At 41.4% G+C, this 14,063-nt stretch overlaps 1 protein-coding gene across 2 annotated transcripts in view; it reads right to left on the reverse strand.

Annotated features, from left to right (window-relative positions):
* SLC25A39 (solute carrier family 25 member 39) overlaps positions 1–14,063 on the reverse strand; it is a 34,406-nt gene continuing 20,343 nt past the window's right edge. For both annotated transcript variants that reach the window (XM_073004190.2, XM_073004191.2), the window contains 8 exons: positions 10,504–10,613; positions 9,498–9,565; positions 8,704–8,828; positions 6,506–6,679; positions 5,654–5,763; positions 4,128–4,209; positions 2,030–2,110; positions 1–1,428 (listed from right to left, as the gene is read on the reverse strand). In XM_073004190.2, coding sequence (XP_072860291.2) covers positions 1,301–1,428; positions 2,030–2,110; positions 4,128–4,209; positions 5,654–5,763; positions 6,506–6,679; positions 8,704–8,828; positions 9,498–9,565; positions 10,504–10,613 — 878 coding nt within the window. In that variant the 3' untranslated portion in view covers positions 1–1,300. The remainder of the gene's footprint in view (positions 1,429–2,029; positions 2,111–4,127; positions 4,210–5,653; positions 5,764–6,505; positions 6,680–8,703; positions 8,829–9,497; positions 9,566–10,503; positions 10,614–14,063) is intronic.

A 14,063-nucleotide genomic window follows, 5' to 3' on the forward strand; every position in this document is an offset into this window, starting at 1 on the left:
TATCTTTCAAAACCAGACTGTATTTACCTGACAAAGGGAAGAATCCCTTACAATATATTGTGAGTGTTTTTCTAGAAACTTGTTTTAAGATTCACCTGGATGAGGTGAGAGTTTATATTCATGGACAAATCCAGCGAATTACCATTTTGTAGTAAATGTGACAAAAAAAGAGAGGAACAATTCAACACATGAATGGAAGACAAGATTATTGGAGACGATAGCATGTAAGGCCATCCTTACTGAGAAGTAAAGATGTCTCGTGGGCGCAAGGAGGAAATACAGAAGACGGGAGGGGACATCTCTCAATTTTCCCTGCCATAATTTCTTCTTTTTAAATATGTGACTTTATTAAGACACAAGAGTTCAACCTCTTCCCTTTTACAAGAATGTAAGCAACAGGCACGTAGATCATGTGACCTCTGCCTTGCCTTGTCGGCACTGGGAATTAACTCATTCATGAGTGATTCTTTCCCTACAGATACAGAAAGCAGTTTAAATCCGTTGCACCCATGCTACCTGTTAACTAAGGCATGAAGACTTAAAAGAGTTCTGGCTGACAATGAGAGTGGGTGAATCTTAACATTCAAAACCAATGTTTTTCTATCGAGAATCCCAGATGAGTCCAGTGTGAAGCTACCACTTGGGCCAGCAGTATTCATCATGCACAGGAAAGTTCATGTGGAAAGAAAGGAAGGCATGCAGGTCAACAGACACTTTAAAATTAAGGCAGGACTGAAGAGGTCTGTTTCTGAATATAACAATTTTAACTCTTTGGAGACTTAGGGGAATGAATTCATTGTGCAGAAGGATCTTCTTTGGAATGCCAAGTCCTGCTCCCGTTCTCCTTTCTCCTTTCATTTGCAACCAGCCAATGGGAGCCACATTCCGCTCAGATCTTACAGGAAGTAGGAAGCAGCTGCAACTTCTTTTGATTGGCGGCAAAATGTTGACAGGAGCTCCTGTGTGTTACAGCATATGCAGAAAGGTTGCAACGCTGCATCGTCCAAACAGTAAGACTTGACCTAACATGACAGTGGGCGATAGAGTTAAGAGGTTTAAAATCACCAAATGTCTTTCCAGAAGGCATCCACAATTTCTTTGACATGAGACAAATCTTCAAAGAAAAGTGACCAAAATGCTTCTTGTATATGGGCTTCTCAAGCTACTGGATTCACTTTATCTAGCTTCTGAAATGCAGAGATTCTAGGTTTTTTTCCCCTCTGTCTCTACCAAAACTGTCCCTTCTACTGCCATCCCGATGGCTTTGGTCGATCAGAAGGCCAATAAATCGAGGCTCCTTTCATGGACTGCACAGGCTGCTGAGCTGCCGCTCCTGGTTCATTTTCTGGAAGAAACTCTTTCCGAATTCATAAGTGCTGATCATGATGGCGCAGGCTGGGGCCACCTTGATGACACGAGGTAAGAAACCTATAGAAGGTTTTGGTAGAAGTGGAGGGGGGAGAGGGAAGGGAGGAACAAACAAACAAACACATCAGACAAAGTAAAACAACACCTTGCCTTTATCAAGCAGAGGCAGCTGGTTTAAGGTTGAAGTGGAGAAGGAGCAGAAGGATAGACTCTGTCCAATCTCACCATCCTTTTCCAGAATGTCAAGATCAAGATTCAGTGTTCATTGCCTAGCCCAGTTATGGTAGGTAAGAAAGAGTGAACAACCGCTTGGCCTTCTTCTGAATTTAGTTCACACAACACACCATCTGACCATATCAAACTTTTCCAAAAAGACTCCCGAATCAGTCTTCTGGAGTGGAGTGTGGTTACAGGCAATTGAAGCCGAGAAATAATCTGTCCAAATTTCCAAAGCTATTGAAAAAGTTTAGAACTAAAAGACTATCATTAAGGACCTGGCTGTCAATCTAAATTTCTAATCTGCCCCTGGAGGCCATGTTTACAGTGGATTTCTCAAAACAGTAGTCCAAATAAGTCACTTTCCTTATCTCAGAATCTGTTTAGGAGTAGCCCAATCACACAGCATAGGTGAAAAGCCCAGCTAAAGGCAAGCATCATATACCTGCAAAGAGGCCTCGAGTGCCAGATTCAGCCCGAATCTTCTGCATAAGCAACCAAGTAGATGAAGGTTTGGAAGGACTAACTGAGGAAAGAGAGAGAGAACAAGCCAGAGGTTAATTAAAATATGGATTCCATTTCTTTTTAAAGTGAATCAAATTATCAATACAAATCCATGAATGAGGAATAGTTTGTTAACAATTCAATTAAAATCCAGTAAAGATGAAAAATACTTTTAATTTCTGGTGTTTTTTTTTAAGAAAACAGACTCAGATTCAACTTTCTGCCAGAACATACAGATGGAACTTACATTTCGTTTGTGCAAAGTACAGAAGAAGCGTATTGTCAAATTTCATCTTGAGGTTTTAAAGACCTAAGCCACTATTGAAAATCAGTGCCCTCCCATAGCAGTTTTTCTCCTATTAAAGATGGCAAACAGGACAAGACCTTTCCCAACAATCTTAACAAGCAAGGAGGCTCATAAAGGAAGAGATGCTTTTCAAAATGTGCAATTCACATCCTGTGAAGTTACAAGGTTCACTGAGAAAGAAGAGATACAGTGCTCACTGTCCAGGCTTGCATAATCAGCACAATCCTATGCAGGTTTATTTAGAAGCAAACCTCACAGGACTCAATGGGATTTTCTTCCAGACATGTGTGCACAATGCACAGTAATAGTGAGAAATCTTTTTTTGTCAGGGAGGTAAATTTTAATTTGGGAAGGGTAATGAACCAAACAGAAGCAGGTGGGGCCAGGTATAGTCTTTACCAATTTGGCCATCTCCCTATCAAGCATATAAAGCACAATGTGGGTCGAAGCAGACTGACTCGGGGGAAAGGCCTCATCCAACAGCTCTCCATTCCAGAAGGCATAGTTCAATGCTGTAAGGTAAAGGTTCCCCTTGACATTTAGTCCAGTCGTGTCCGGCTCTAGGGTGTGGTTCTCATCCCCGTCTCCAAGCTGTAGAGTCAGTGTCTGTCCATAGACAGTTGCTGTGGTCACATGGCCAGCACGACCAGACACAGAACACCATTACCTTCCCACCGTGGTGGTACCTATTTATCTACTCACATTTACATGCTTTCGAAATGCTAGATTGGCAGGAGCTGGAACAAGCGACAGGAGCTCACTCCATTGCATGGATTCAATCTTACCACTGCTGGTCTTCTGAGCTTGCAAGACATAGGCTTCTGCGGTTTAACCTGCAGCGCCACCATGTCCCCCATCAATGCCATAGAACAGCCTAAACTTTCCATAGCCTCTTATCTTTCTGATAAAAGTTAACAAAAGAACTATGCAGTTGGACGGAAAACCTTTTGTTCCCCTATTTCCGCTGTACAGGACTGCAGCCCAAATGAGCATGGGAAGTGGCTCTATCCAATGCATTACAGAGGTGCTACCATGGGGATTTGTCCCATCTCTCTCTAAATATACACAACATGGCTTTACTCCCTGTTTCCCAATGCTTCACAAGTACAGAACATTGAGCAGCATTCCCCTTTTTCCGGTGTTTAACTGTTGCCTTCCACCAACCCAACAAAGGTAATCCCTAGGAAACCCTGCAAGCTACAAGGGGTCCATGGTAGACAAGTCCCAGAAAAATAACATGATCCGTGGCACTTCTACCTACATATTCACCGTATTTCCGCCTGCAAATTTAATATCCAGTCAGAGGCCGATACCAAGGTCTTGTCTTTGTGGAAAGAGAAGCAATGTCCCTTTGAGTACACAGGTGAAACCAAGAACTCATCTGGCAAAAGGAAACCAGAACAGGGGTACCCTGGTCTCCAGCTGGTTCCTTCTCCAAACTTTTCAACAGGCCCAGTAGTCCTGCAGAAACTAATTCAATTTAGGTAAAAGCAGGGCCAGCTTCTCCTTTTCACTGAGCAAGGATTGCTCTGAGCTTTTCCGTATCACTCCTTTTACCCTGCCACCCTCCTTCCTTTGACTTCCATGCTCCCCTGCTTTTTCAGCACTGCCTGTTATGAACTACTTACCCCCAACACAAATCCAAGCATATGCTAAAATGATTGAAGAAGCTACTGGCCATTGGCCAGACGTGTGACACTACTATCCAATTTGATAAACTCCCACATCTCACCTTGAAGGGTCTCCATGTCTCCCAGCTGAATCTGCCGCTGAGTCTTCACAACATCAAACGGCAATGTCAGGACAGCAGCCACCTAAGAAATAATAGGGACCGTCTTTTAGACACCACCCAGAGGCCCAACATGGGAACAAATGACATATAGCTTCCTTCATTTGACTGTAATGTTGGAACCCACCACAAATGTATCTTCTCATTGAACGAAGGAGTATATTTATTGCCTTTGCTCTAGAGGCAAAGCTTATGCAAATTAAGGAAGTGTTTCCTGTTGTATGCAGAGACTTATATTTTCCAGTTCTGTGATATTATCAAAGAAACATTTAAAGAGTTTCATTTATGTTGCAAAAGTAGACACCCTGAACCCTGAAAGTCAACCAGCAAACCCATCCTGCTCTAGAAATACAGTGGTGCCTCGCATTGCGACGTTAATTCGTTCTGCAAAAATCGCTGCAGAACGAAAACATTGCAATGCGAAAATAAAAAGCCCATAGAAACGCACTGAAACCCCTTCAATGCGTTCCTATGGGCTGGAAACTCACAGTTCAGCAAAGATCCTCCATAGCGCGGCCATTTATGGTGCCTCTTAAGCAAGGAATCCGTCCCAGAAAACAGTGGGCGGCCATTTTGCTTACCCGGTGGCCATTTTGAAACCGCTGATCAGCTGTGCGAAAATAGTCGCTTTGCGATGATCAGTTCCCCAAGCAGGGAACCAATCATCGCAAAATGAAATTCCCACATAGGGAACATCGCAAAGCGATCGCTTTTGCAATCGCAAAAAATGTGTCGCAAAGCGATTTCATCGCTAAACGGAGCGATCGCTATGCGAGGCACCACTGTAGTGAGATAATCGCAGAATGTATTGTGTGTGGATAGATAGCACGTCTTTCCTTATGTTCTAAAATGTGTGGAAAGGGGTGAGATAAAATCAACACTGACCAGAAATTGCACTGGTGTGGAAGAAAACCATATTGTTTCTGAGAAGGCTGACAGAGCTTACTTAATTTGCACAAGCCCTCTTTCCAAGAGTGGGTAGAACATAATAACTCATTCTGGATACAATAATCCACTGTTGGGGATCCAATTATTTAGAGTTCATGTAGAAAACACACACAGGAAAAGAAAAAATGGTTTGTGGGTTATCAATTTTAAGTTGTAAGCCTTGAAGTTTAAAATGATTTTAAAAACCTATTTAAGTTGCTCATTAAAAAGCACTCTATGCATATCTGTTACGTTTTGCCATAATAACCAGACCTTGTGATGTGCTGTATTTACCTACTGACCACTCAGAAAGCCTAAGGTCAGGAAGTTTTATATTTTAGAAGAAGGCTATGCCTACTTCTGCCAACTAATGTGGACAAACAAAGCAGAGTGACAACCATCTTCGCAATCTTCCTGGTTGCAGAAACTAAGCTGATTAGGAAGGAGTCCTAGATCACAGTTAGAGAGTACAGGGCCAGGAGGCCTTTGCATTCCCCTCTTTGGGAAATCTTTCCAGGCCACTTGGAAGCACCATTACTTACCGTGCCAGAAATGGCACCAGCTGCAAAGCTGACCATGAAGGTGGCCTCATCAAGATGGAGTTGGCTACAAAGACAGTCTTTCACCAGTTCATAGTTATACCAGTACAAAGCTGTGAAAAAAAGTAAGAGGGAGGTCAGAAGAGAGAGGATGACAATGCCGAATTTCCTTTTGATTGTGGGGAATATGCTAGACCTGCAATTCTGCCAAGCAGGGTGCCTATCAGTGATCCTTTTCTCATGTCTAGTAGGTTCTTGGAGAAGATGGCACTGCTCAGAGGGAAGCAGAATGAAGTCCTAAAGCCGATACTATGTAAATCTCCAAGTGCTAATGGGATACACTGATCAATCGCAGGCAATGCCAGGAGCCCCCAGACATATGTTTAGCCAATTCTTTCTAGAAGCTTGGACAGCAAGCTGTCAGACAGCCAGGAAAGACAAGGGAATGGTCACTGGATCAGGAGACAAAGGTTCTTTGGCAAAATCTATTTCACCATCATCTGAATAGAGGAAGGGAGGGAAGAATGCTAGGGAATGATCGCTCTCCATTCCATAGGCAACAGTGTTGGCTATTCCAAAAATGGTGATGCCACAGCTTCCAAGGATAATACTGCTGCCTCAATGTCTTTAACAGTTGCATCCACTGGCTGGTGAAGCATCTCCATTGCAAGGAAAAGCCTTTGAGAGAGATGAGGTAAACTTTTAGTTTTTAAGTTCCTTGGTGTCGCAAAAACTGCCTGAAAACAAAGCATCCTTCATTCCTTCCACTTCTCTACATGTAATGCACTCCAACCGTCTTAACTCCTATTTGTTACTACTGCCCCCGATTTCCCTTCCCCTTTGCTGCATACATACCTGAGAATGGAACATCCCTCAATACGGTGGGCCCCCAGCCCCTCCAGAGGGACAACCATCCATCCTGGGCCACAGCTGACTGGATGCAGACACGTAGTTCGCGGTAGCTCAGCTGGCGAGACTGCATCTTTGTGCGGATCAGTTCCAAGGGGCTGATTACAGTGACAGCACCCACTAGGGAAGAGTTCAAAACAGCAGGTAGGAACAGGCCTCAGGTGCCTTTCCACCTCCAGAACAAGCGGAACACAGATGTATGGCAAACAGCTGATGGGAAGTTTTGATTACAATGCTGCTGGTATATAAATCAAGGTAGCCTTTAAGTGAACACATATCACCACACCTAGGATTGGCCAGGACTGAACCAATGGTAGAATATTTTATACATGATGATGAATATAAAGGCAGAAGTACGGTGATCACATACATTTCAAATGCTTTTACATAAGATGGTCAGAATCCTATTTGGAGCAGAAGGGTGATCTCGTAAGCATTTCCCCACTCAGAGAGGCCCCTTGTTGTGCACCCAATTGTACAACTAGCTGCACAACCGGTGTTGCAAGCAGTGCAACACTGGGCCTGCAAAGGAAGCCTTCCAGGGAGAGAAACACTTATACCACAACCTTTCCATAACTGCATAACACCACTTATTCCTTTTCCCTCTGCATTTTACACCCCACCTTTATCTGACATTGAAGATGGCTGATTCAGCAAGATGGAAACAAATACTTGTACCATTCTCATATAATCATGCAGCATAGAATAACAATAGCATACGTTCCCCATTTAAAAAGAAAAAAATGTTCTATTTACCTGTGCAATAGCTATTGTTCTCATTTTACATAGTACATTTCAAGGTGTTTCACATACAGATCCATATTGCTGCTCCCCCAACCACAGAGGTACGTTTAGCAAGAAGCACAAGATGGCTTTTTTACTGGCCATTCCCATACTCCAAACTCTGGCAAGGAGAGCTTTATCTCTCATATGCTTTCAGTGGCAGGTAAAGGAGCTTTTACTCAACAAGTCTTTTGGCTTTTAAGCTGACTTGTTTGCTGAAATAGCTTTTAATCTTTCGGATGCTGTTTAATTCTTTATACAGTGGTGGCTCACTTAACGAGCGCTTCGTTTAACGACAAATCCGCATAGCGACGATTTTTTGCGATCGTTTTTGCGATCGCATTGTGATGTTTTAAATGGTAAAAAATTGCTTTGCGATGATCGGTACCCTGTTTCGCTTACCGATTTTCGCATAGCGATGTTTTTAGAACAGCTGATTGGTGGTTCCAAAATGGCCACCGGGTAAAAAAAATGGCCACCCGCTGTGTTTTCGCGCCGATTCCTCACTTACCGGGCAGCAAAAATAGCCGCCGTATGGGGAATTTTCGCTTTAAGGTGAATTTTTTGCCCATAGGAACACATTAAATGGGTTTTAATGCATTCCTATGGGCTTTTTTTTTCCGCAAAGCGACGAATCCGTATAGCGACGATTTTTGCTGCACGGATTATCGTTGCTATGCGGGGCACCACTGTATTGATATTTTAATTTATTTGCTTCTGTTTTAATGCTTCAGTGTTTACCATTATCTGCCTTGAGCACTTCTTTCAATAGAATGGCAGTACAAAAATTTAGTAATAAATAATTCTTACTGTCATCCTAAAGTAAAGCAGTGTTATCATCGCCATGTTGAAGATGGAGAGGAAGGGAAGCCCACATTGAGCATCTAAAGCACGGCTCTCAAATGTGTGGCCCCAGATGTCCTTGGGCTACAAATCCTAGAAACCCTAGCCAGCATGGGAGTTGCAATACACAAACATCTAAGACCCCAGGTTTGGGAAACAAACACCGAGATTAAGACTTAGATAACATATGAACTATGATTTGCCTGGTTCACAATTCATAATTTAATTCATAAATGCACGAGTATCTTGCAGCCTCCCATAGCCTTCTACAATGAATTCATGCAGAATTCTCAGACCTGCAACCAGCCAAGGCTAAACAGCTGTGGCTTGAATACTCTGTCTCAGTCCTCCAGTGTGGTAGGATACTCACACTATAAGAATGTCAGATACCTTATTTATATCAAATTCTTTTTTAAAAAAATATAGCACAATCCTGTCCTAAAACAGACAAAACACAGTGACATCACTAGATACAGCTGGCAGAAACATGAACAAAACAAAAGGAAGGGGAGACTCACGTCTAGCAACACCTCCAGCCACTAGTGGGATGTAGCGCCCTTGGCTGTTCAACTTGGCACGCAAGAAATCCCGTAGCTGATCATAGCTGGTGAAGTAGATCACAGTGGCAGGGACAGCCATCACGCTGTTGAAAAGTTGTGAACATTAATCATCATCATGATTCTAGCAAGAACTGTGTGTAAATGCATACAGAAAACGCACAGTTTCTGATACCAGTATGCTATAAATTTGTACTATCATACGCCATCAAGATTTCAGAGAACACAGATTTCTAAAACTTTAGTCACATGGCAATTTTAGGCCACAATTTAATAAGCACTGTCAAGTGAAAAATGTAGACAAATAAGACTGACAAGCACTTTTCTGTTTTTTAATCTTTAGATACCAATTGGCCACTCCTAACTATGAGAAGAAATATCTTTTAAGGAGAAAGAACTAAAATGAAGTTATGCATGAGATTATGCAGGATATAAGACAATGAAAAATTAGTGTATTTGGAGTACAATCAGTTGAATGAAAGTTTCCATTCTCCCCACAATAGAAACCACAGAACCTTTCCAAGGACCAGGCTAAAGTGGGGGATGTAATGACCTCTAAGTGTTATTACTTTCTTGAAGATGGATGTATACATTTGGGAAAGGGGAGCAACAGTTTAGAATAAATGGAAGGTGAGTTTGGCAGGAAGTTAGTATTACAGCAACAATAAAGAGTTAATCAGGCTTTTAAACAAGAACACTTTAAGACTGATTGGGATGTTATTTTAGTCGCATCTATTGACTGTGGTCAGACTCACAGAGTGGGTGGAAGTCCACTCCACAAAGATCGGATGCCCTCATGGCGTATTATCTTCACAAAAGCATCCTAGAATGAGCAAAAGGCAAGGAAAGACAGTTAGAGAGGGACGTTAGCAAGGAAAAACCCCTAAATAGGAGTTCAGGAACCTCAACCCTTGAGATCAAATCTGACCCTTCTGGAGATCCTCAAATGGACACGTCTCCCTTTCCCATGTCACTACTCTTCCATGGCTTCCCAGCTTTTGTACAAGATTTGCTGACTTTCAAAGGCTGAAATGCCTTGATTTACAGCTCAGTTATTGGCATTAAGCCTATTGAACTAAAATATGCTGGCATTTTCAGCTCAAATCTTTTGCCTTGTCCACAACTGCCCTGCAACTGCCCTGAAAGCGTATCTGAATTATCATTTAAGGGTTCCCCATCCTTCCTCCAAATTAATAATAGGAACAGAAGCATGCTCTTTCACTCATCTGCTCTAACTCTGCTTGAAACTGGGATGTCTGTAAAACTGCTACTACTTTTGGACTGTCCTCAGCCTTGCGTCGCTCAGCTGGCTAACTTGCCACATGAAACTCCTTATATAGACAAGAAAGTGAGCAAGGGGAGGAAAGTTATGCTCCCCCCTTTTCTTTCTTCTTTGGTAGTATTCTTCTTCTTCTCCTCCTCCTCTTTACAAGTAGCTGCCTCCATCTCCATGCTGGCCATGTAAGAAAGGTTCTTTGGCCACAGCCTCCCAGCCCCTTAGAGCAGTAAACAAGCAATTTTGAGATGGTAATTTTTTGTGGGCTCATTCAACTGGGACTCCCAGAAAGCAAAACCCTGCCAAGAACTAAGGCCACTAGGACGTGCAGTGGGGAGATGTCCATACCACATATGGTTCCATCACATTTCCACCCCAAGAGAACACACTGCCTGACTCAAACCAAAAGCATTCAAACTGGCTGTGGAACTGCAACGTCTTCCCTTTGGACTGATGCTTCAGCGCTTCAGTAGACAGCTCCTTACCATGGTGCCTGTGAAACAAGTAGGGCTTTTATACCAAGCCGTGCAGCCATTGCCATTCTGACACACATAGAGGTGGTCCATCAGGCCATTGCAGTACAGGAAGCATTTCCCTGTTGAAGAAGAGGAAGCAAAAAGGAATGGTGCTAAGAGCAGGGGAGAAATTACTCAACTACATGTTCTTGAGCACTTACTCCCCATTTTTCAGTTGCCTACTTCCAAATACAGAGGCTCAAACATACACCACACACTTTGCTTTCCATAGTTACTATCCACAGGTATAATGTTGCATGAATCTCTTATGTCCAATAGTAGATACACAAGCACAGGCGTCAGAACTCTGAGTAGAATGTTGCACCTTAGTAATTTATGTGCATCTTTTCAATATTGAGTCCTCGTGTTTCCAAGCATGCAGCCAGCAGCTGATACTTTTTCAAAAGCCAAGAATGAGGAAGTGGGTAAGGTTTAGGAGTATTTTTGGTTGAGATTAGGACTTCAGCACAATGAATATCTCCTTTTCTATATGCAGACTGTTCTGACTTATCGGAAGGCCCTGGGTTCAAGTCCAGACCAGCTACAGACCAGCTGGTCTCAGAATGTACTACTCTCTTAAGTATGTTTGCAATACAGTAATAAACTACATTTCTTGACCAAAATAACTATTGTCTTCTCCTTTTGTCAATAGCCAAGAAATTAAAGAGGAAGAAATTTGCAATAACAAACACAAAATCTGTTGTATCCAAAAGCCACACTGTGTAATATTTAAAAAACTAAACAAACATATGCATGCATATTTATTCTAAACTGGACAATTTCTATTTCCTTGGTTTTAAAAGTTGCTACTCCCTTTTTCCCCTTAAAAATCCATAGGCTGCCTAGAGGCCTTAATGACATTTCTTCAGCTTTAAAAAATTCCAGTTTACTCCAAATTATTTTTTATTATTAACTATAAATGTCAATAATATTTCTCATAGTAATATATTAGGTATACCCAGTCCTCCCTCTGTGGTAAAGATCATAATTTTTTATTTATCCAAGAACATTGTCTTTTTAAAATGATTTTAGTTGCCTTGGTTCCTTTTTTAGGAGAAAGGCAGGGTAAAAAAATTTAAACAAATAAATAGGCAGCCAGCTGTCCACAAACATTAATATCAACTAGGCTAATGGACTTGAGTTCTCAGATCTTCTGGAAGAGGTCTTTTGTTTTACCCCTTTTGTTGTTCTCCTTTATTTCTTTGCAGTGAGTACTGTAATAGTTATCTTTATGTGACAGTCACTGAAAAACAGTATTCAGGGTTAATGACACTATTTCTGATACCTTTCACTTTTGTTTCCCACCTGTCATTTACAATTTTAAGTGTTTTATTTGTCATCCATCTAGGTTTTTCTTTTCTGACCAGGAGAAAGTAAAGAGAAGGCAGAAACAATATACTCAACACCTATACAAAAGAGATAAATGGATGACAACCTCTTTTGAAGGGGAAACCTATGATGAAGTGTCTGCAGTTTTAGAAAGCGAAGTGAAAGCTGCTCTGAAAGCATCGGGAAGATTTAAATCACATGGTAGATGGAATATTGATAGAACTATTTTCAGTCACAGAGAAGGAATCTGTTAAAATCCTAACAAGAATATGCCAAGAAATACAAATAACAAAACAACAGTATACAGACTTGTAATGTTATACATTCCCATCCCCAAGAAAGAAGCCAGTGAGTGAAGGAACTATAAGACCTTTGTTTCAATTTCCCATGCAAGCAAAGTGATGCTCAAGGTGTCACAATAAAGGCCTTTAGGCTACACTGAGTGAGAAATTTTCAAGCCGGATTCCAAAAAGAGGCATTCAAAAACATATTACAAGTATCTGCTAGCTACTGGAGTGCACCAAAGAATTTCAGAAGATCAGTCTATGCTTTATAAACTACAGCATAGCCTCTGATTGTGTGGATCACAAGAAACTATGAGTAGCTATGAAAGAAACAGCTGTACCTCAGCACTTGATTGTTTTGATGTATAAGTTGTATTGTGGACAAGAAGCTACTATTATAACAGAATATGGAGAGACAGAATGGTTTCATTTAGGCAAAAGTGTCAGACAAGAGTGCATTTTATCCCCTTATCTGTTCAATCTCAACACAGAACATATCATACAGAAAGCCAGAGTAGATTCAGATGAACGAGAAGCAAAAACTGGTGCAAGAAACATCAACAGAGCGGTTCCGCAACTTATAAACTTAATCTGTCCCAGAAGATGTTCATAAATTGAAAAGTTTGTAAGTCGAATCAGCATTTCCCATAGGAATGCACTGAAAACCGATTAATCCATTCCAGCTGTTTTTTGTTTGTATGTAGAAGCGTCGTTTGTAAGTCGAAGCATTAGTTCCCATAGGAACTAATGCAAAACTGGTTAATCCGTCCTCTACCACTAGGGAGAGAATTTTTTTAACCTAAGATGACTTAGGTTAAAAAAGGGCAGGAAAGGAGGGAGGGAACGAACACTTTTTAAACAAAACACTTTAAAACCAAGTCGGTTTAAACCAAACCAAGCACCTTTTAAATCAATTTTTACATTTTAAAATTACAGTACCAGCAGTTCAAAGTCCATTTCCCACTTTCCCAGTTTTTTGTTCATAAGTCGAAGCTCCGTTCACAAGTTGAAGCAAATTTTTGTGAACGGAGCTCTTCGTAAGTCAAAATGTGCGTATGTTGGGGCGTTCGTAAGTCGAGGCACCATTGTAATTTAAGATATGCAGCTGATATCATCTTACTGGCAGAAAGCAGCAATGACTTGAAATGATTTTTAATGAAAGTGAAAGAAGAACATACCAAAGCAGATCTACATTTGAACATTAAGAACAACAAAATCATGTTTACAGAAGAACTATATAACTTTAACAATTGACTACTAATAAATTGAAATACTGAAAGATTTTGTATCATTTATTCGTTTAGTCGTGTCTGAGTCTTTGTGACCCCATGGACCAGAGCACGCTAGGCCCTCATATCTTCCAATGCCTCCCGGAGTTGTGTCAAATTCATGTTGGTTGCTTCGCAGACACTGTCCAGCCATCTCATCCAGCCATATCATGGATTGCTGCCTTGTCGTGGCGAAGGGGCCTGAATAACTCAGAGAAGCTATGGGCTATGCCGTGCAGGGACACCCAAGACGGACAGGACATAGTGGAGAGTTCCGACTAAACACAATCCACCTGGAGTAGGAAATGGCAATGCCACTCCAGTATCTTTGCCAAGAATGCCCCATGATCAGAAACAAAAGGCTAAAAGATTTTGTATACCTTAAATTATCAATCCAAAAGGAGACTACAGACAAGAAATTAGAAGACTGAGACTCAGAAGGGCAGCAATGAAGGAATTAGAAAAGATCATCAAATGTAAAGATGTGTCACTAGAGACCAAGACCATCCTCCCTCTTGTATTTCTGATCATCATGTATGGGTGTGAAAGCTGAACAGTAAAGAAAGCTCATAGGAAAAAAAATAATTCATTTGAAATATGATGCTGATGAAAAGCTTTGGGGATATACTGGACTGCCAGAAAGATGAGC

The sequence above is a fragment of the Pogona vitticeps genome, chromosome 6, assembly GCF_051106095.1.
Source record: "Pogona vitticeps strain Pit_001003342236 chromosome 6, PviZW2.1, whole genome shotgun sequence".
Classification (NCBI taxonomy): Eukaryota; Metazoa; Chordata; class Lepidosauria; order Squamata; family Agamidae; genus Pogona; species Pogona vitticeps.